At 34.8% G+C, this 20538-nt stretch overlaps 2 protein-coding genes across 2 annotated transcripts; one reads left to right on the top strand and one right to left on the bottom strand.

Annotated features, from left to right (window-relative positions):
• Nucleotides 1-2767: 2767 nt before the first annotated feature.
• Nucleotides 2768-11909, top strand: LOC112515052 (translation factor GUF1 homolog, mitochondrial). The gene is made up of 11 exons (XM_025121662.1): nucleotides 2768-3215; nucleotides 5244-5973; nucleotides 6692-6848; nucleotides 6927-6981; nucleotides 7554-7621; nucleotides 7695-7799; nucleotides 8914-8985; nucleotides 9134-9247; nucleotides 10272-10412; nucleotides 11170-11229; nucleotides 11354-11909. The coding sequence occupies exons 1-11, from the start codon at nucleotides 2895-2897 to the stop codon at nucleotides 11517-11519; spliced, it is 1989 nt and encodes a 662-aa protein (XP_024977430.1). The 5' UTR covers nucleotides 2768-2894; the 3' UTR covers nucleotides 11520-11909.
• Nucleotides 11910-12341: 432 nt separating this feature from the next.
• On the bottom strand, nucleotides 12342-17525 carry LOC112515644 (serine carboxypeptidase-like 45). Its single transcript, XM_025122551.1, has 10 exons — nucleotides 17294-17525; nucleotides 16359-16463; nucleotides 16175-16270; nucleotides 15874-15966; nucleotides 15099-15184; nucleotides 14344-14643; nucleotides 13605-13732; nucleotides 13433-13525; nucleotides 12601-12718; nucleotides 12342-12518 (listed from the first exon to the last, which is right to left on the bottom strand). Exons 1-10 carry the CDS (start codon nucleotides 17523-17525, stop codon nucleotides 12342-12344), a joined length of 1428 nt encoding a protein of 475 aa, XP_024978319.1.
• Nucleotides 17526-20538: the final 3013 nt, after the last annotated feature.

The following is a 20538-nucleotide window of genomic DNA, read 5'->3' as shown; positions in this document are numbered from 1 at the left end:
TATGTTCCTGTTTAACTTTTTATTATTATTTTACAAGTTTTTATATTTTTTATTTTGACGAAGCTTATTTCGACATGAAAATTAGGGTATTATGTGTTATTTAATATGATTTATTTTTTTACATCTAATTTAATATTATGGTTAACATATATTTGTTTTATAATGTGTTTATTTCACATATATTTATTTCACAATGTGTTCATAAAAACAATTGAAATCAATATATGTTAAATAATACATTAAATACTATATTTAAATAAAAAAAATTATGTAAAACAAAACCTTAAGATAAAAAATCATTCGATTTGTTTTTAGCTGAATTCCACCATGTGATGGATTTTTGAAAGTTTTTTGTTGATTTAGATGGATTTTCAAGTTTTTGGGTGGGGATGTTGAGGTTTGTTGATTTCAAAAGATTATTTGTGTTTTTGGTTAATGTTTCTTGTATTTTATCATATCGCGGAGCACCTCTCAAGTTTTAACGGGTGCATTTTTCATACCCTAAAAAAAATTTTACTTGCGAAAATATATTGAGCGGATGCACGAGATCCTGCTCGGGGCTTCAGATGTCTAGGCAAACCAACGGGGCGGGGATGGGGCGGGTTTTATAATCCTCAGCCCCAGCCCCAGTTTTTAGTAATAGCCCCGGGTCCCCCACGGGTATGGGGATTAACATCTTGTCCCCGATCAAACTTCATAAATAATATCCGTTAGTTTGAGTCTATCGATAATCTCAGGCGTCGGCCCTAACCCCGGTTTGAGTCTACCACGGATCCTCAGCTTCGCCCCCGATACCTGTTTTAGTAGGGACTCCCCGTTCGAGTCGAGTTAGACGGGTTCCCCACCGGATTGGGACAAATCACCATTCTTACATAGGTCTCCCTGAAAGTTCTCACAAATTTTTAAATCCTCAAATAATTAAACCCCGTTATTTCTATTTGTCGTATATTAAATGTTCAATTAAAAAAAAAAAAACAACTAGATTTTCATATCTATCATTAATTAGTGCATTTATATTTGATAGTCGATAGGATTGATGAATTAGTTAAGATTAAGGTTGTCATTTTATTCACTAGAAAACGTAATAATTATGCATGTTTAAAATTACAGTATATCATTTCTATTGTAGACACTTGTTTTAAAACGGATGACGTAAATGCTTTTAGTTCGAATGACGTGTTTTTGAATAAACAAAATACACCCCCTTTGTGCAAAATAAGCAGTACACGTTTCTATTCATGTTTGTCAAACAATAAGTGTTAAGTTTTAAAAATGAAACTGGTAACCTACTCGCGTGCATTGCATGCAGCGCAAAATCATTTCAATTACGAAACTGATAACTCGAAAACGACAGTCTTATTTCAAGTTTCGTTTTATTCTCTGTCCCTCTCGATACTAATTTTATAGTTTTTTTGTGATTTAAATCGTAAATAAGATGATATATAAATTCGAACTTGATATGTTCCATTGGTCAAATATTTTAAAACGTAATAATTCGATAACATGATAAATGTGTAATAAAAAAATACACATTTTTTAAATGTATTTCAATTAATATATGAATACGTGTTTTTAATGTGATAAATATGTAAAATAAAAACGAAAACGTAAGAGATATAGAATAAATTAATTCATAGCTATTCATAGTATCGTTAAATTAAAATATATTCAGTATTGGGCTTATTTTTGAGATATTGATGAGACGATTATAATGTATAATTTGTAGATAAAAAAAACGTACTCTTTAATGCACTTTAGTTCATTTACGGTTATTTATGTTAATATGATGAAGATGTAAAATGAAAAAAAGGAAGTAAGAAATATAAATAAATTAAATAACTAATTATAAGGATATAAAATGTAATTAAAAAAATAAAAAATGGTTTGATTTTTAATATACGGAGAATCATGTGAGGTTGTGTGATAATTTCCATTTTCTAGAGTTATTTATTACTCTTTTCTAGGCTTTTGTAGCATTTTTTTCCCTTATTTTGCTTCTATCCATTTCGTCTAAATTGTTTGTGAGAAGTGATGAATTGAATTTACAAGTGATTGGTTTTTATGCTAAAGAGACGTTCTTGTGGACAGTGGCATTATTTACCCACTGTAGGCATGTTTGGTGTTACTTTTGGACAAATACAATGTCTTGTTTTTATCTGGTGTATGGGAGTAGTGATATGAAGATTTGAAGTGATATAAAGATAATAATTATGTTATAACTTAATGATTATTCTGATTATATTCTATATTTTTTATGTTTAAAATGAAATATTTATTATATATTTGATTATCTATATTTGTAGTTAGTTATACGAATTCAAAAATTAAGCTTTAATAAGTTGTACTTATGCACAATTTACTTGTGATCTTAAATTTTAAGTAATATGCATTAATACACAATATTTCATGTATACAAATGATTTTTAAAAGTTTTTGTCAAATGCTTTATAATTAGAAGGGTACTCGCATAATGTTGAGAAATACATCTCAGTTTTTAATGTTTTATTTTTTTATCTCCGTAAATGTTATAATACAATTTTTTGTGACTTTAAAAAAATAATAATATTATTATATTTGAATAAAATATAAATATGAAAATATTATAATTAAAAAAATATATTAATATTAATACGAAACTAATTATTTAAAAAATTAATTTTTTTTGACAAGTTATCGAATTTCTTTTTAAATTTTATTTTTCATTGTCTTTGTTGTTCGAACACTCTCCTGTTAGGGCAAACAGCAGAACCAAAGGGTAGACGAAGTTGCAGACACATGTGGAAACCAAACCACCGTCTCCGGCGATACCACTAGCCGTCAGCCATGATTCCGACTACCAGTCGACACAAAACCCTAAATCTTACCTCCTCAGCTCACGTATAGACACCTCACCAATGTCTTATTTCAATCGAGCATCGAAAGCAATCCAAGTAGCCAATCGCATATACAGATTCTCCCTCAATCATCATTATAATCTAGGGTTACCTTACTTTGCTTCCAATGAACACGGATTTTGCTCCAATTCTAGGAACAGTAACCGTAGAGATGATAATAATGTCATAGATTTGAGCCAATACCCCACGGATAAAATTCGAAATTTCTCAATTATTGCTCATGTTGATCATGGAAAGTCTACGCTGGCTGATCGGCTTCTTGAACTTACTGGTACTATTAAGAGAGGACACGGACAACCTCAGTATCTAGATAAATTGCAGGTATACACTATACATTGCCATCTTATCGCTTTCTTCTTTTTCAGATTTTTTTTTGTATTGGTTTATGTTTCATTTATGCAGTAGTTAGCAGCTCGACAAGCTTAATAGGACTCGGCCGACTCGCAAGTTATTCGATCAGCTATACATGTTTATAGTGGTATAATGATATAAAAAGTGACTTATTCGGTAAGGGGAAGCCAAGTTTTTCTTCCAAACCTGTCCCTCCCATTTAAAAAACACTTTCCTTCCATCTATGAAAACCCCCTACCAAATAAAACTCCCAGATTAATCCATGCAAACAGCTTAATGCATAAAGTACTTAATTGAAAACCAACCGAACAGCCCCTAAGTAGCCCCTAAGTATTCATATTATGAATGCTCTGAATTGGGTTTATGAATAAAACCCCATTTACGTTTTAAATAACCACACTCTCCATTCAAACAAAAAATGAAATGTTCTATTTTCTGCCTTCTTTCTCAAAAAGTTCCGAAGTGTGCATATTCATTTGAAGTTGAAAATTAACTCAATTGATCTTAATAGTCAATATTTCATGTTTGGTTTCACTTGTATGATGTCCTTGTCTAAAAATTACTAAGAGTATACATAGTTGTTAAAAGCGCGCCTAGGCTCACAAGGCTCAAGGTCTTGGGTTTTTCAAAGTCGTGGCTCGGCATATTCACAAGGCTCACTAAGGCGTTGCGCCTTGGCTGAGGCATCTTGTGGGCCTATGAGCGCCTCATAAAGAGTTATTAAATACATAGTCAAACCCTAATATTAATTGATGACATAAGTCAAATCCTGATGTTAAACAATCCTTAGAACTTCAAGCATCCTCTATAAATACCCATACCTTAAAACTTCTTTTTCATGGCTCATGCTTTAAATTTTCCCTTCTGCCTCTATCGACGTACTGTCGGTTGCTGCATTGGAGGCTTTGCAACATATTTGAGTTGTGTATAATTGTGTGTGTGTGTATTTTTTGATAAGATGCGCCTCGCATTCCTGAGTCCCGCGCCTCACGCGAAGGCCCCTAGACTCATTTGCGCCTAAGTGCACCTTGAGCCTTTAACAACTTTGAGAGCATAGAAACTTACACTAATGCACCATTGGACCAAGGTTTTAAAAAGCGGAATCGGGACTCGAGGCGTTTTCCATCCAAGCTCCGAGGCGTAACTGTGTAAGCCTCGAGGCAGTGAGTCGTAACCCCTAAGGCGGAACCTAAAAATAAATAAAAATATTTATATATATGTAGTACATACTTGATACCGAGTGATATTCAAAATCATCATTAATAGTCTTAAAATTATTTTAATATATGTCACTAATATATAAAGATTTTATTATTCAGTTTTTGTTAACAAGTAATTAAAATCACATATATCAAGAGAGAATTGATGCTACATATTTATCAATAAATAGGATTGAAGTCCCACATTTAGCTATAAAGAGAGAATTAAAATCGCATATTTATCTATAGAGAAAAAAAAGAGAATTAGAATCACATAACTTAGCCCTAAGTCAATTTTGAAACCCTAGTTTCTAATCTACTCCTCAGTCTCGCCTCACAGCCTCAGATGGTTTGAGGCGTACGTTTCATTCAGTTCACTTGAGGCGGCGCCTCATGTTCGGAATCCCACCTCAAACGATTTTGAAAACCATATATTAGACTATTGTTTAGTTTGTTGCATACTTAAAAGACTGCTAAACTACTCAGTCCCTATAACCATTTTGTTTGAATTGTTTCATATATATTTCCAGGTCCAGAAATATGCATTTAGATTACTGATAAAATAAGGCCGAGATATATTGGGACCATATATTTTCATATCACATATTTGGCTTGTGCCTCATATGTGTCATTGCCTTTTCTCTCACACTTTGGCACAGAAACAGCTGCTTTACCCTTTTAGGATATAGGTCAAGACTGCTTATATCCCACCCCTCCTAGACCCTGCTTTCGAGCGGGATATAATGGGCTTATTTGGTTTGGTTTATGTATTGCTTGTGGCTGATATAGATGGTTGTAGGTTGAGAGAGAAAGGGGAATCACTGTTAAGGCTCAAACAGCTACCATGTTCTATAACTACGAGTTGGAAGACAGTAACACAAGCTATTTACTCAACTTGGTTGACACACCTGGTCATGTGGATTTCAGCTACGAAGTTTCGAGATCGTTGGCTGCTTGCCAGGGTGCCCTTTTGGTGGTTGATGCAGCCCAAGGAGTACAAGCTCAAACAGTTGCTAACTTTTATCTAGCCTTTGAATCTAATCTCGCAATAATACCTGTTATTAACAAAATTGATCAACCAACTGCTGACCCTGATCGTGTCAAAGCACAATTAAAGTCCATGTTTGATCTTGATACAAGTGACGTACTTTTGACATCTGCCAAGACCGGCCAAGGTCTTGAACACGTGCTTCCGGCTGTAATTGAGCGGATTCCTCCTCCTCCTGGCAAGAGTGATTCAAATCTTCGTATGTTTTTGCTGGATTCTTATTACGATGAATATAAGGGAGTTATATGTCACGTGGCTGTTGTTGATGGTTGCTTGCGTAAAGGTGATAAAATTACATCAGCAGCAACTAGCCAATCTTATGAGGTTTTGGATGTTGGGATTATGCATCCGGAACTCAGGCCGACTGGATTCCTTTTAACTGGACAAGTGGGGTATATGGTCAGTGGTATGCGCTCAACTAAGGAGGCACGTGTTGGAGATACACTGTTTCATAGCCGAACAACCGTAGAGCCTCTACCAGGTAATCTTTGAAACTCTCAGCTCAGGTGCTTTGTTTTTTTAAGTATATAACATTTATATACAGCTAAATACTCATGCAAGCTTTATTTGAAGTTTGACCCTTGACTTGTTGGGAGGCTGGGCTCTACCACTGGGACAATGACCCTTTGGTTCCTTTGTTTGTTTCCTTACCGAGAGTATCTCCAACCATCATCATTCTTTGATATCATTTGGTAATTGGTGGCATTGAGCAATTTGCTTTGGTAGTCTATGGATCCACATAATGGTTACTGTTGAAGTTGTTTATGCTTGCCAGTTTGCATTATAATGTAGTGTGTCTAGTGCATATTTTGAAACAAGTTTTATATTTATTATATATTTTATTGTTCTTATAACATATGAGCCGAGCCAAGCCATATGAGCTGAGCCAAGCCAAGCCATATAAACCATATGAGCCAAGCCGAGCCATATGAAGAAATCTTGTCCAAGAAGTATGAAAAATTCCGCGAAAAGGAAAAGAATTCGAAAGAGAAATTCTGAAAACTTGAGGCCAAAAATGCAAAAATAATTATAATAAAACAAGAAAAATTTCCAAAACTAAGATTTCAGAATCCTAATTATTTGGTTGCACAGGATGGATTATCTGTATAAGCCAAATTAATTATGTTTGCCAGAAGTATCAACGACGTATGAAATTCATATTACTTGATATGTGTCTTTTCTTGATACATAATCATTAGGATTCAAGCCTGCAAAACATATGGTTTTCTCTGGCCTTTATCCCGCGGATGGTTCTGATTTCGAAGGACTCAACCATGCAATTGAGAGATTAACATGCAATGATGCCAGTGTCTCTGTTGCTAGAGAGAGCAGCACAGCACTTGGTCTTGGTTTCAGGTGTGTAAAATCTTTCTCTTTTTTTTATCACCAAACTGCAACAATAGCAGTTTTTATATGTATTGTTATTTCCTACAGGTGTGGCTTTTTAGGATTACTTCACATGGATGTTTTCCATCAACGGCTTGAGCAGGTGTTCTTTCTTCATTTTGTTGGGCTATTAGAATTTGAAATTAGGTTCCAATTGCTCATCAGATGCTTGTTGGAAATCTAAGTTGCATAATTTTTTTGGATGTGTTTGGATTCATGGAACTATGAAGTAATTTCCCTTTGCTTCTTCGGGTAAACTTTCTAATTTTCCGCACACTTCTCACAAACCTAGTAAGTATTATCTGTGGCAAGTAGGTATAACACATACACATATGTTAGTATATTCATGGACAAATTGCATCAAAATAGAACGTCCTTTGTTACGGTTTTTATTTTGGGGAACCTACTTTCAAAAGCTCCCATTTGTGGGAACGATTATGTTTCTTTATGCAATTAAGGGAACATATTGTTTTTGGTGCAATTAAGGGAACATATCATAACTTTGTGAACAAAAAGTGGACGAATTATAACTTTGTAATATTGAATTTTTTTATTAAATTTTCATGTTGATGTAGTTTGCCTTGTATTCATTATTGATTTTTTTCTCGATTACTGGGTTCGTCTGATTTAGTTTGGTTTAGTTCTAACTATGCATGCTTGTCTTGTTAATGACAGGAATATGGAACACATATCATTTCTACCGTTCCGACTGTACCATATATTTTTGAGTATTCAGATGGGAGGTATGGCACTTTTGGTCTTTATAAGATCTCTTTGGCTTCTTTGCCGAACGTTTTACTAATTTTTATTTTTCAGCAAAGTAGAAGTTCAAAATCCAGCCGCCTTCACTGCAAATCCTAAAATCCGAGTGGTAGCTTCTTGGGAACCTACGGTGTTGGCAACAATTATTATCCCCAGTGAGTAAGCTCTCAAAATCCCTAAATTTTAATCTTAAGTCCAACAACCCTCCCCATTTAGTTTAAATGACCTTAAGTGAGTTTTAAATTTGGAGCATATCCAGATTGTTTAGGATCAAGTCTTACCTTCCTAGCTTCCGCAACAAATATGTAATTTTTTGTTTTAAATGAACATACAACATTGAAAGTGAAAATTTGTTGTGTTTGTATTCAACCCCCCCTCTGCAAACACCTTTTGTGTTAGTCATTACCATTCGAGGACCAACAATATCGTTTTACATCTGTTTTTAACGCAATAACCTTCAAATGACCTGCCTCTGGTGTTAAATGGTCACCCCCCGTGAAATCTTGAGAAAACACTGGAAGGTTAGTTTGTAAAAAATGACTTCCATAGAAGGTCGGACATTCTTGTGTTAGGAGGAGACATTCTTGTGTTAGGCAGAGGCGTTCTTAAATCAGTTAGAAGGTTATTCTTCTAAATAACCCTATTTGATACCAAGTAGGATGGTTTTACGTTTCTAAATTTCCACAATCTGTCCATGCTTCTCTTGTTCTTGTAAACTATACCACATTTGACATTTTTTCAAGAACGATAATTAGTTTTCATTGGGGAGCCGAGTAAGATAGCAGAGGTGGACCTAGGAGATTTTTTCAAGTGGTGGCACCATCTGACTATAAGAAACGAAGCTATGGATATTTTTTACAAAATCATCATTGGTCTGTTAGACTGTTAGTTAGTTCCTTAGTTCCTTGCTTTTCGTATGTGAGGTCCTGTGTTCGAGCCTTTTATCCCAAAAAAAATTCAGAAACATGATAAGCCTGAAAAATTAGAAACTAAAAGAATAGGAAAATGATACAAACGGGATTCGAACCCGTGCCCTAAAGAGGAGAAAAAACCATGCAAACCAACTCTGCCAAGAGAAACTTGTTTTATTATTGTAGTTTCAAGAAATATACTGTTGCACCCGACGAAATAACACGTTGGCACCTTTCACGACCCTATTTTTTCTTACACTATGACGGAGGAACGAAGTGGTGGCCTGTGCCACCGCATGCACCATAGTGGGTCCTCCCCATTATAGTTAAAAATAATAATTACTTCTGTTTTTTCATTGAAGGTATGTTGGTGCGGTTATTAATCTTTGCTCGGAAAGAAGAGGGGAACAGATAGAATATTCATTTATCGATACGTAAGCTCATACATGCTCTGTTATTCATTTATCGATACGTAAGCTCATACATGCTCTGTTTTTCGTTATTTCTTGATCTTAGGGTAATTGAATTTGGGTTGGAATCACTCCGTTTATGAAGTTAACATTTTATGTTGTTTATATGCAGTCAACGGGCGTTCATGAAGTACCGGTTACCTCTAAGGGAAATTGTTGTTGACTTCTACAATGAACTGAAGAGCATTACGTCTGGTTATGCATCGTTTGACTACGAAGATTCAGAGTAAGACCCTATTCTCTGTGCTTTTCTTTTTTTGTCTTGAGTTGAAAGTATGCACAAAATACCCTGGACCAATCCCGGTCCCAGGCTAAGGCTTGGCCAAAAAGCCCGATTAGGCCTAATTTATTCTTCAAGGCCTGATTAAATCCCATCCAGAAAAAGCCCGAATAAAGCCTGCAAATTCGTTGAAAGCCCAGCCCATCCTGAAAAAGCCTGTTCAAACTAGCCGTTATGCACAAAATCAAGGCCTGAAAATCCCGGCCTGAAAAAGCCAAAAACGCTAACTTGAGTCGAAGTAGCTGTTTTTTGATCAAAAATGACTTTTTACCCTTAAGACTAGCCGTTATAAAGGTTATTGTGGGAAAAGTGATATTAGGCCGCATATGATCATAACGGTTATTTGGTTACCGACTCGTATATATTTTTTGTGCATTTAACATCTTTACTTTGTGGGCCTTATTTATATGTTGTTAGTATAAATAAGGATGCATGGGTCCACTTTGCTTGTTAGCAACAAGATGAAGAGTGACAAACCAGAGCGAAAATGACCTCATGGGACCCGCAAGATAGCCCAAGTTTTCATTCTTCATTTTGCTGGTTTCGTTATCCATTCTTCATTTTCTAGGTGTTAATCTTCATCCGTTCCCTTTTTAAGTAGCCATATCTTCATTTCTTGCGGTAGCATATAGGACCCGTGAAATGAAAATGATAAATGGCAGAAAAAGACAGCTTCATGTGAATCAAATCAAACTAGCCTAGTAAATTTGTAACATCCCACGCTAACCGTACCAGATATTGTCCGCTTTGTCCACACACCTGGACTCACGGTTTTAAAACGCATCTGGTAGAGGAAGTATCCAGTTTCTTATTAGTCAACCTTTGTTCCCTTCCCCATCCGCAGTAGGAGATGGAGTCTCGGAGGGGTGAGATTTACACAAACCTGTCCTCTGCTCCAAAGAGTTTAACTATTTACGTGAAAAAAACCGAGCTTCATGTGAATGGTTGACAAAATCCATTTGCTTTACAGGTACGTTGCTTCCGATGTGGTGAAACTTGATATCTTATTGAACGGACAACCCGTTGATGCAATGGCAACAATCGTTCATAAGTTGAAGGCACAACGTGTTGGTCGTGAACTCGTAGAAAAGCTCAAGAAATATATTGACAGGTAATGAATAAACTTTTTCTCAATCGATACGATGAAGTTTCAAAATTTTCTATTTTGTACCCATTTTGATAAGTAACCTGTTGATCCTGTTACTAGGGGTGTGCAAAACCCGAATGATCTGAAACCCAAAACCCAAACCCGAACCGAAAACAAGGTATTACGGAAAACCTGAAATCCGAAAACCGACTTTTCGGGGAAAATTTGGGTTCGGGTTGGGTTTGATTTTTGGCCCCCCGATCCGTCCGAAAATCTGAAATATATATATATATATATATAAGATCAACAAGTTACCAATCAAAATAGATACAAAATAGAAAATTACTTGCAACATTTGATGACGTGGATATATGTTTATTGCAAAGTGGAAAATGAACTCCACATCCACGTCATCCGATGTTACAAAATCAAAAGGTTACCAATCAAAATGGGTACAAAATAGAAAATGACGACGTGAATATCCGTCTATTGCGAAGTGGACGATAAACTCAATGTCCACGTCATCAGATGCAATAAACTCGATGTTTACGTCATCACATGTTACAAAATCAACATGTTACCGATCAAAGTGGGTACAAAATAGAAAATTTCTTGCAACATTTGATGACGTGGATATCCGTTTATTGCTAAGTGGACGAGGACGTCCATGTCATCAGATGTTACAATACAAAATCAATAGGGTACCGATCAAAATGAGTACAAAATAGAAAATTTCGAAACTTTATTACAAAATACCCTGACACATACCACATTCAATCAGGCAAATGTTCGAGATCACCATACAAGCGGCCATCGATTCGAAGGTCATTGCTAGGGAGACGTAAGTTTGACCACCTCTCGTTCCAGAAACTCGCTATTTTCAAAACTCGTTGACAAATTTTTCCGTTTCCGAAAGATTTTTTTGCGGGTTTTCGTGATTAAAATCTTGACGATTCGTTTTTTAGGATTTCGGCAATGAGGAAGAATGTTCTTGCAAAGTGTTATGGTGGAGATGTTACAAGGAAGAAGAAACTATTGGAGAAACAAAAAGAAGGAAAAAAACGAATGAAGCGTGTCGGATCGGTGGATATACCGCAAGAGGCTTTTCACGCGATATTGAAGGTATCATAGGGGAAAAGAAATATAGTAGAGTTGGAAAATACTCATATGACAGGTCTGCATACATCCCACCACGAGACTCGATTCTCAGGTGGATTACATTGAGCTCATTTTGTTTGGGGTTTAAGAGAAAATCCAATGGGACGAGGACACCTGTTAGCCTTGTGGCTCCATCACTCGGAAAAGACAATTTTACCCTCCATTATTTGCTTTAAACTACTCATAATGTTATACATACTTGCCTTTAAGGGGGGTTTTTGGTTCGCATAATGCTTTTGGAATGAATGGAAAGGAATTGGAATTAGAATGAAACTTAAATAAAGTTCGACCACACGTTTGGTTGGCAGTTTTAGAATCTGTTAAATGAACTGGAATCTGTTTGGTTGCAGAATGTAACTTTGGATTTGTAACGGAATAATGACAACATACCCTTTTATGACATGTGTACTTTCTTGGTTAAGATTTATAGGTACTATATAATGATAAAATTAATAATCATATTAAATGGCGGTAGCGGCACCGGTTGTGGTCGCCGACGACGCAATCGGTTAGGTTGCGTTCTCATATTTTTCTTGTTCAAAATCAAATTTTGATCAAATCCCTCGACTTTGCACGATTTGGCGGGAATCTAATTTATTCAATCAGCGAATGAAACAGGGTGCAAGAATTTTGGTCAAAGCAATTTGTCATTCCAACTTCATCTGTTTTCCTTTGGATTCAGTGAATCAAACGACACATAAAAAGACTTGAACTTGTAAATATTATTTCCTTTATTATTATTATTATCGTCAGATGCATCACACGCGACGGTCCTTTTGAAACCATAGTGCCTTTTTAGGATTTGGGGCGAGGGAGCGCGGATCCGTTAATGAAACTGCGGAAGAGGGTTAGAGCTTGTGATGGAGACGTGAACGGAACTTCATGGGCCGCTCCTCGCACCGTTGCATATGTCAAATACATAACGTTTTTTCCGTCTTTTAATCCCCCGAATGCTTGCGACCAACCTCCCACCTGTAACATCACAAGATTCGTAAATCACTTGTAACGCTCACAACACATCAAACCTACTTACTTCAAGATGTCATTTGCGTACCTGATTATGACTGTACCAAGTCCTATATTTCGTGAGAGTCGTGAGGTTAATCTCTTTCGCGATATTATTAACGATGATTCTTGTTTGTGTAAGTGGGATTTTTGAATCTTGATCCCCACTGCATATTTCGCAAATAGTAAGCCCGTGATCGGCAAACTGACTAATAAACTAGTTGTTGACTGATAAACTAACCGACAAACTAACAAATACAGTTTTTGTCATTTATGTAAAGTATAAGGGGCATAATTAAAAAATGTGAAAACCAGACCTTAAAGTTGATTGAAACCCTACTTAAAGTAGTTTAACGTGTAGCTTAACAAACGGACTTTTTCAATAAGCTTAAAAAACCTAGCATATGGTCACCAACTATGGCGAAAATGACCCGAGGCTATGGCGACATTTTTAATGCTCTGACATAATTGGGTAAATGTGAAAAAATACTTACTGTAGGGGCCGTTTACCAAACGCTTATCCGGGTAAACGCTTACCAAGTCAAATTACCTCACTGGATGAATATGGTACATACCAAGAATCTTACCCGGTAAGTGAGAGCGATGACTCTTACCACGGTAAGCGCTTACCGTGTAAATTTTTACATGCGATGCCGTTTTGATAGACTAAAATCTTACCCGGTAAGTAAATAGTAGTGTTAAATTTTTACCGAGTAAGTATTTGGTAAACGGCTTGGTAGTTTTTCAAAAAGCTAGCTTGTGGCTTATCAACCGAAGCTTTTTCAATAAGCTTTAAAAAACCGGGCTTACGGTTACCAAATGTGACATAAATGACCGAGACTATTTGCGACGCTTTTAGTGCAGTTAAATGGATGTTATACCTGTAAAGCCAAATTGGAAGGCCAGCCTTTAAGAGATTGGAGACGAGTGGAATTATGTTTATTTCAAGATTCTCTTCTTGATAAACCAAAGGCCTGCAAAATAATGTTAGTTACGGTGACGGTTTATTCCGTCGCTAAATATTTTTCCGACAAGAGAACGAGAGTAACGTACCCTAGACAGAAGTCCCAATGGCCTGGAAGATCGGTTGTGTTGGCATAAAGTGCCTTTTGAACGTCGTGTCTGTTTAGATACGTAAAAATCCTTGATTTCAAACACGGGTCACCGGTAATTCTGTCGATCTGTAGAAAACAAGTTTACTGAACTGAACGAATTGCAGATATAATGGAAATGTGAGATTGGAACTCGAATAGGTTTAAAACTTCAGATGTGTGGGCAAACCATTCGGCAAGTCCCGAGTCGACCCATACTGTTTTATTCGAACAGTATCATGTAAGAGACAAATCAAGTACACAACAACCCGTTAGATGGCTGACTTAAAAGCACAATCTCAAACAAATTTTCCAAAAAATAAAGAAAAAATGATATTGAGGGTAAAATAGTAAATTGGAAACTTACTTCTGAAATTGGAAACTTACTAATGATTTGAATGTAAATTGAGGGTAAAATGGTAAATTGGGACGAGGGCAGTAATATAATAATGTCGGAATCTCTAAAATTTAGAAACCGTTGGATTTGAATGTAATTATTTTAAAGATTTTTGAATTTTCTTTTTTTAATTTTGGATAAATTATCGGAGATGCCCTGATAAGCCGCAAGAAGCTCAATTCTGACTCAGATATTGTGGTCGTCAGACTTGAACCCTTGAATATTTGTGCAAAAAAACCAGTCTGAAACCAATGTGATGCGCCCTAGGGGTAACTTCGGATGTTAATAAGAGGTGAATCTGTACCGATGATTGTGCTTTTGCATGTAACCCTCGAGGTTTAAATTGTTGAGATGACGGCGTCGACAAGCATTTCGGCAAAAGCAGGTCGTCATACGGAACATCGACACCTACTTCATTAGCGACTCGATTGAAAACATCGTTGCAACCCTGTGACCAACCTGAATGGACGTACTCTCGAAGGTATTTTGAGTCGTTGCACACAGTTTTTTCCAACATCAGTGTCTTATCTGATATTGCACCGTGGGACCATAAATATTCTCCTGCAAGAACACTGATATCGATATCCAAAAGCGGATTTCCGATCTACCAAACACATAAAAAATGACATCATCATCTTTTAAACAAATAAGGGCAAATTGCATGAAAAAATAACATACTTTAACTTGATTCCTATTTTAGGTAACGTACTTTCTGAACTTCCATTTTGTTATCTAAGATGTAAAGTTTTAAACATTTAAGTACTTGGGTAACTAGATGAAGACTAATTTTAGATTAAAAAAAGACTAAAATTTTAGATTCAAAGAAATTCATTTCACTAACCAAGTCAGTTAATAATATTGAGTTGGATACCACATCACTCGCCACATCAACACGATAACCGGTTATGCTTCAACCGGTTACCCGAGTACTTAAATGTTTAAAACTTTTTAAGTACCAAAATAGAAGTTTTGAAAATACATTAACTAAAATATAAATCAAGTTAAAATACGTTATTTTTTCATGCAATTTATGTAACAAATAAATATTTAAATTTTTACAGCAATGGCTTTGAGGTTGATTTGAGTAATATTTGGGCTCTTATTATACTCCAATATCAATTCTGCTAGCTGTGGAATGTAATGGCCTGCAATAAAAAAATTAATTAAATAATAAAATATTTGAGAAAATTTAATTTAAAAACATAAATTTAAATAAAACTTGGTATGATCATAATTGAATATTCAATTCTAATTGAATCGGATCGCATCCAAAATTTCAGAATCCAAATTGGATCTGTCGGTTCTTGAATGACAGTCCACAATCCAATAAAACTCAACTGATTCAATCCAATTGACCATTTAATTCCGCGATATACGTAATTATTAACATGTTACGATATTGTTTTTTAGTTGAAATTGATTCAATGGATAACCAATAGTAATATCTAGTGGAGGGAACCAATCTGACTTAATCATCCATTGGATTGGACTGAATCAGATGTCCAATTTTAATTGGATTAATCGGATGACAAAATCCAACATCCAATGAATGATTGAATCAGATCATATCTACATAGATCCATTGGATTTCAACCGATAAACACCTCTACTTTTTAGCCACATCTGATTCTTAAAAGTATCTTACGGAAAAAAACACTTTTTGCTTCATAATAAATCTGTTGGTTCCACGTTTTTAATCGTTAGACTGTTTTCATTGGTCACATTAGTTTGTGGATCTGATTTTTCGAGGAAAAAAACTCTGATGAAAAAAATATATCATTATGAACGTTCTTAAATTTTCATTGTGAATCTGGCATTAAATTTATGAACGTACCTGCGTAACTTTCTCCGATCAAAAAGAACTGCGAGTCTTTGTACATCGGGAATTCTTCGAGCCATTTTATTAAAAATACCAAATTATCGGAGGCTGACATTATTTAATAACAAAAATAGTTAATAAAACCGTATAGAAAAATATTAATTTTAAAGAAACAGAAATCACGAGAAGTTCTTTCTTTTATGTTTTATTTTTTCAAGTAAAAAATACAGTTAACGAAAAGGAAGGAACTTCTATAAATTTCATTTGTTTGATACTTTAAAAGCAGTATAGGTATAATATTGGTGTTAAGACAAACCAGTATTTGTGTCGTTCCAATCTATATAGTCGTCATCTGTTTCTGAGTAAGAAAAACCGACCCCAATAGGCGACTCGACATATAACATGTTGGATTCTGTCAATGACAAATAATTAAATTAATTTTAATTATTAATTAAAAAAAAACATTGTGTTTTTTTTTTAATTTGTGTATAAACTTTTACCTAAATTCCAAGAGTGTTGATTGTTGACAAGTTCTCCATTCTCACCAACTTGAAATGGTCCATTTTCCATGAATGCCCCAAAACCAAGAGAAGAACACCCTGGCCCTACATTTTCATAATAAATTAGAAATAAAAGATATATATATATATATATATATATATATATTATATTATATATATATAGAGAGAGAAAGAGAAGGGGGGAGCGATCAAATGCAAACCACCCACATTTGTACAAAAAAGTGCAAACCACCTTCATTCATCGATTTTATTGTTTAATCTTATGAAATTGTTTAATCTTGTGAAATTATTTCATATAATATTTTTTTGATGAAGTTGTTTCATATATGGTTATGAAATTTTAATGAAACTGTTTCATGTATTTATTTAAAAATCAATATAATGAAGACGATAATATCCATGATTAACACCCTTCACAATAAAAATGATTAATCAGCCTCTCATAATTACAAAAAAAAATGAACAAAATGAAAAATTATGATTGGTTGAATGAAGTTTGTACGGTTTGTACAAATAACGTGGTTTGCACCGTAAACCTCCTCTCTCTCTCTCTCTCTCTATATATATATATATATGTGTATGTATATATATATGTGTGTGTGTGTGTTGGGGGGGGGGGTGGATTCTTGTGAGAATGAGAGTCAATGTACGAAACGTAAGAAATGATCTTTACCCTTGAGATGCACATTAGGATGAGATGCACCGAGATGCACCCGATCAATCACCATATCAAACGCGATTCATGAGCGGGTTTGAGATTAAAGGTGATCAAGGTCCAAATCCCTTCTTACACTTTCACTTTTAACTCTTTTTCTCACACAATTATTCACATATATATAAAAATATATTTTAGATAGTATCTACTATAGTTTAGATTAACCGCTAAAATATGAAATTTTGAAGTGATATAAAACCTCCATTGAGCCACAGGGTTAAGGGAAGAGACGAATGATTAACCGAATCGGCTTGGACGAAGTAGTAGAAGAGCGATCGGCCGTGTTCTTTGTTCGTGACAATATAGCCGGAATGTTGTTGAAACGAGACATTACTCGGTTGCCCAGGTAGTGCACTTATAAGCTCACTATTACAATTTCGTAAGAAACAGAGCCAAAACACCAATACAGTTCCAAGAAACCAAAAACCCATGACAAAAGATTTGATTATGATTTCGGGTTTTTGTGTTTTCGTGAATAAAATGGTCGTCCATAAATAAAAAATCGACACCATTGAATCTAACGACTTTATTGGATTTTATTTATGAGTTCAATCTTTGTTTATTGTACGTGGGGATTTCAACAAGGATCCTATAGAGGAAAGTTGTAGGCTAAAGATTCTTCGGTTGTTTAAATTAGATTCATGTCCGTTTATAGGCGGCTACAGACAAGTTCACAAGTCTGTAAAAACGGGTTTAAGTTTGTATCAGCCCTCTTAGACAAAAAAAATATGTTAGGCCAGATCATTTTCACACCTATATATATATATATATATATATATATTATAAAGCATTTGAGACAAACTCTTAAAAACTATTTTTTGTGCATCAAATATTGTTTATTAATGCATATCACTTAAAATTCAAGATTACAAGTAAATAGTGCATGTGTACAACTTTTAAAGCTGCATGTTTGAATTTTTTTAACTAACTGATAAACATAATCAATGTAGGACAAATATTTCATTTTAAATAAAAAAAATTTAAAATATAATTAGGATAATTCATTGAATTATAAGAGAACACTTGATTATTATCTTTATAAAAAAAATCACATTACTAAACCCTAAATTAAATTACAATAAAAAATTGAATAAAACAATTTATACAAAAAATGGAGAACTTTTAAATTGTTAATTTGATACTAATCTCGATATATCATTTTTAAATTTTTATCTGTTCTTCAAATTTATATATTTTGTTCAAAGATAAGAACTTTATCGTTTTATTAAAACCACACAAAACCCGTTATAAAACCAACAAAAACAAAAAATAAAACAAAACATTAAAATCAAAACGTATCACGCTGCATTGTACTAGTACACGTATATTTGATATCTGATTCCTTGTTTACGTCGTTCGCTTGACATTTTAAGACATGATTACCATACAAACCATAATTAAAATTCACATATAAAAGCCTACAAAAAACTAACCATTTTTTAGTTTTTTTTCCCTGTATTTCACATACAAAAATATTTACTAAAATTTCACATATAAAACATCTCTGAATATTGTCACTTTCTTGTGTTTCACCTACGTGACATTACTCAAATTTCACATATGAACCATCTACTACTATTGTTACTTTTTGGTTTCACAAGATTCATAAACGAAACAACACCATGAATTTTAAACAACAATCATTGTTTCACCTATGAATTTTAAGCAAAAATCATTGTCTAAACAGACATTTTATGTAGAGATTATAAATGGGGTCATTATTATCTTCCAAAAATAAATAACAGTTTCTTTCAATACGGCCCTTCATTTATTTCCTTTCGTCAATTTGTAACCTTTCTTTCGGATATAATCATTGATTAAGGACTAAATTGTGTTTCTAATGCATGTGGTTTGTTGAAAATTACTATTTTTGTCCTTATACTTTGTAATTCATTGTTATTTTTCGTAAGATTTATACTAATTAAACGGTTTGTAAAGAGCAAATTGTATGAAAAAGTAATGTATTTTAACTTGATTTCTATTTTGAGTAATGTACTTTCAAAACTTCTATTTTGGTACCTAAGTTGTAAAGTTTTAAATATTTAGATACTCAGGTAACTGGTTGAAGCATTAACCGGTTACCATGCTGATGTGGTGAGTGATGTGGTATCCAACTCAGTATTATTTGTTGAAGCATTAACCGAATACGGTATACTACATCAGCATGGCAACCAATTAATGCTGCAACCAGTTATCCGGGTAGTTAAATGTTTACAACTTTACATCTTAGGTACCAAAATAGAAATTTTAAAAGTACGCTACCCAAAATAAAGATCAAGTTAAAGTACGTTACTTTTTTGTGTAATTTAAAAAACGGACATTTGATCTTAAATTTTTAAACCCATAGTAAAGGAGTTCTACATCATAGAGAAAAATAAAAAGAAAAGTCAAATGTGTGGGTCATTTAGGGTGCGTTTGGTACGTAGACAGGACATGACAGGACAGGACATGACAGGACAGGTGTTCAGCGTTTGGTAAGACAGGATATGACAGGACCGAACTGGTTAAAATGACCAATTTACCCCCAATGACATTTCGGGTGCGTTTGGTACATGGAACGGGGGGGGGGACAGGACAGGACATGACACACTTGTCCCATGTTTGGTGTGTTTCTAAGTGGAACTAAATGGAACTAAGTGGAACACGTGTGGGACAAGCCTGTTCACCCTCACCCCCCTAGAACTAAATGGAACAAGACATTTGACAAATATACCCTAAACCTAATACCTATCTCCATCGATTTCTTTCACAGCCATCGATCTCCATCTCGACCGATTTCTTCACAGTCCACCTCCATCTTCATCGATCTCCATCTCCATCGATTTCTTCACAGGAGACCTTCATCTCCATCAATCTCTTCACAGGAGACCTTCATCTCCATTGATCTCCATCTCCATTGATCTCCATCTCCATCAATCTCCATCTCCATCGATTTCTTCACAGGAGACCTCCATCTCCATCGATTTCTTCACAGTCCACCTCCATCTCCATCGATCTCCATCTCCATCAATCTCCATCTCCATCGATTTCTTCACAGGAGACCTCCATCTCCATCGATTTCTTCACAGCATCCAAGAACAAAGGTACGGTGAATTTCTCTCGATTTTCTATGTGTTTTATTTGGATTTCACGAATTGGATTTTTGTTCGTTTGATGAATCACGAACTGGGGTTTGTTCTATTTGATGAAATTCGAAATGATTTTTTTTATTGATTTTGTGTTTTTAGTTGAATCATGAACCGGGTATTGTGATTTTTGATCAATAATGAACTGGGTATTCTTCACAGCCGGCCTCCGCCTCCATCTCCACCGTCTCCTCCATCTTCGTCGTCTTCTTCATAGCTGGTAATCGATTTTGCCTACTGTTTCGATCAATAAATCGATTTTGCCTACTGTTTCGATCGATAAATCGATTTTGCCTACTGTTTTGCCTACTGTTTCGAT

Source organism: Cynara cardunculus, assembly GCF_001531365.2.
Source record: "Cynara cardunculus var. scolymus isolate 2C chromosome LG 7, CcrdV1, whole genome shotgun sequence".
Classification (NCBI taxonomy): Eukaryota; Viridiplantae; Streptophyta; class Magnoliopsida; order Asterales; family Asteraceae; genus Cynara; species Cynara cardunculus.
Note: the sequence above shows the minus strand (reverse complement) of the source record. Positions and strands in the feature narration are given on the sequence as shown.

What these genes read in the sequence shown, in the direction of transcription:
- LOC112515052 (XM_025121662.1), top strand. Translation starts at nt 2,895, where the DNA reads ATGTCTTATTTCAATCGAGCATCGAAAGCAATCCAAGTAGCCAATCGC. An exon ending in GCACTTGGTCTTGGTTTCAG is followed by an intron (nt 6,849 to 6,926) that starts GTGTGTAAAATC and finishes TATTTCCTACAG; the next exon opens with GTGTGGCTTTTTAGGATTAC. An exon ending in TCCATCAACGGCTTGAGCAG is followed by an intron (nt 6,982 to 7,553) that starts GTGTTCTTTCTT and finishes TGTTAATGACAG; the next exon opens with GAATATGGAACACATATCAT.
- LOC112515644 (XM_025122551.1), bottom strand. Translation starts at nt 17,525, where the DNA reads ATGGGTTTTTGGTTTCTTGGAACTGTATTGGTGTTTTGGCTCTGTTTC. An exon ending in ATGCAAAAGCACAATCATCG is followed by an intron (nt 13,733 to 14,343) that starts GTACAGATTCAC and finishes TGTTTTCTACAG; the next exon opens with ATCGACAGAATTACCGGTGA. An exon ending in CATTGGGACTTCTGTCTAGG is followed by an intron (nt 13,526 to 13,604) that starts GTACGTTACTCT and finishes ATTATTTTGCAG; the next exon opens with GCCTTTGGTTTATCAAGAAG.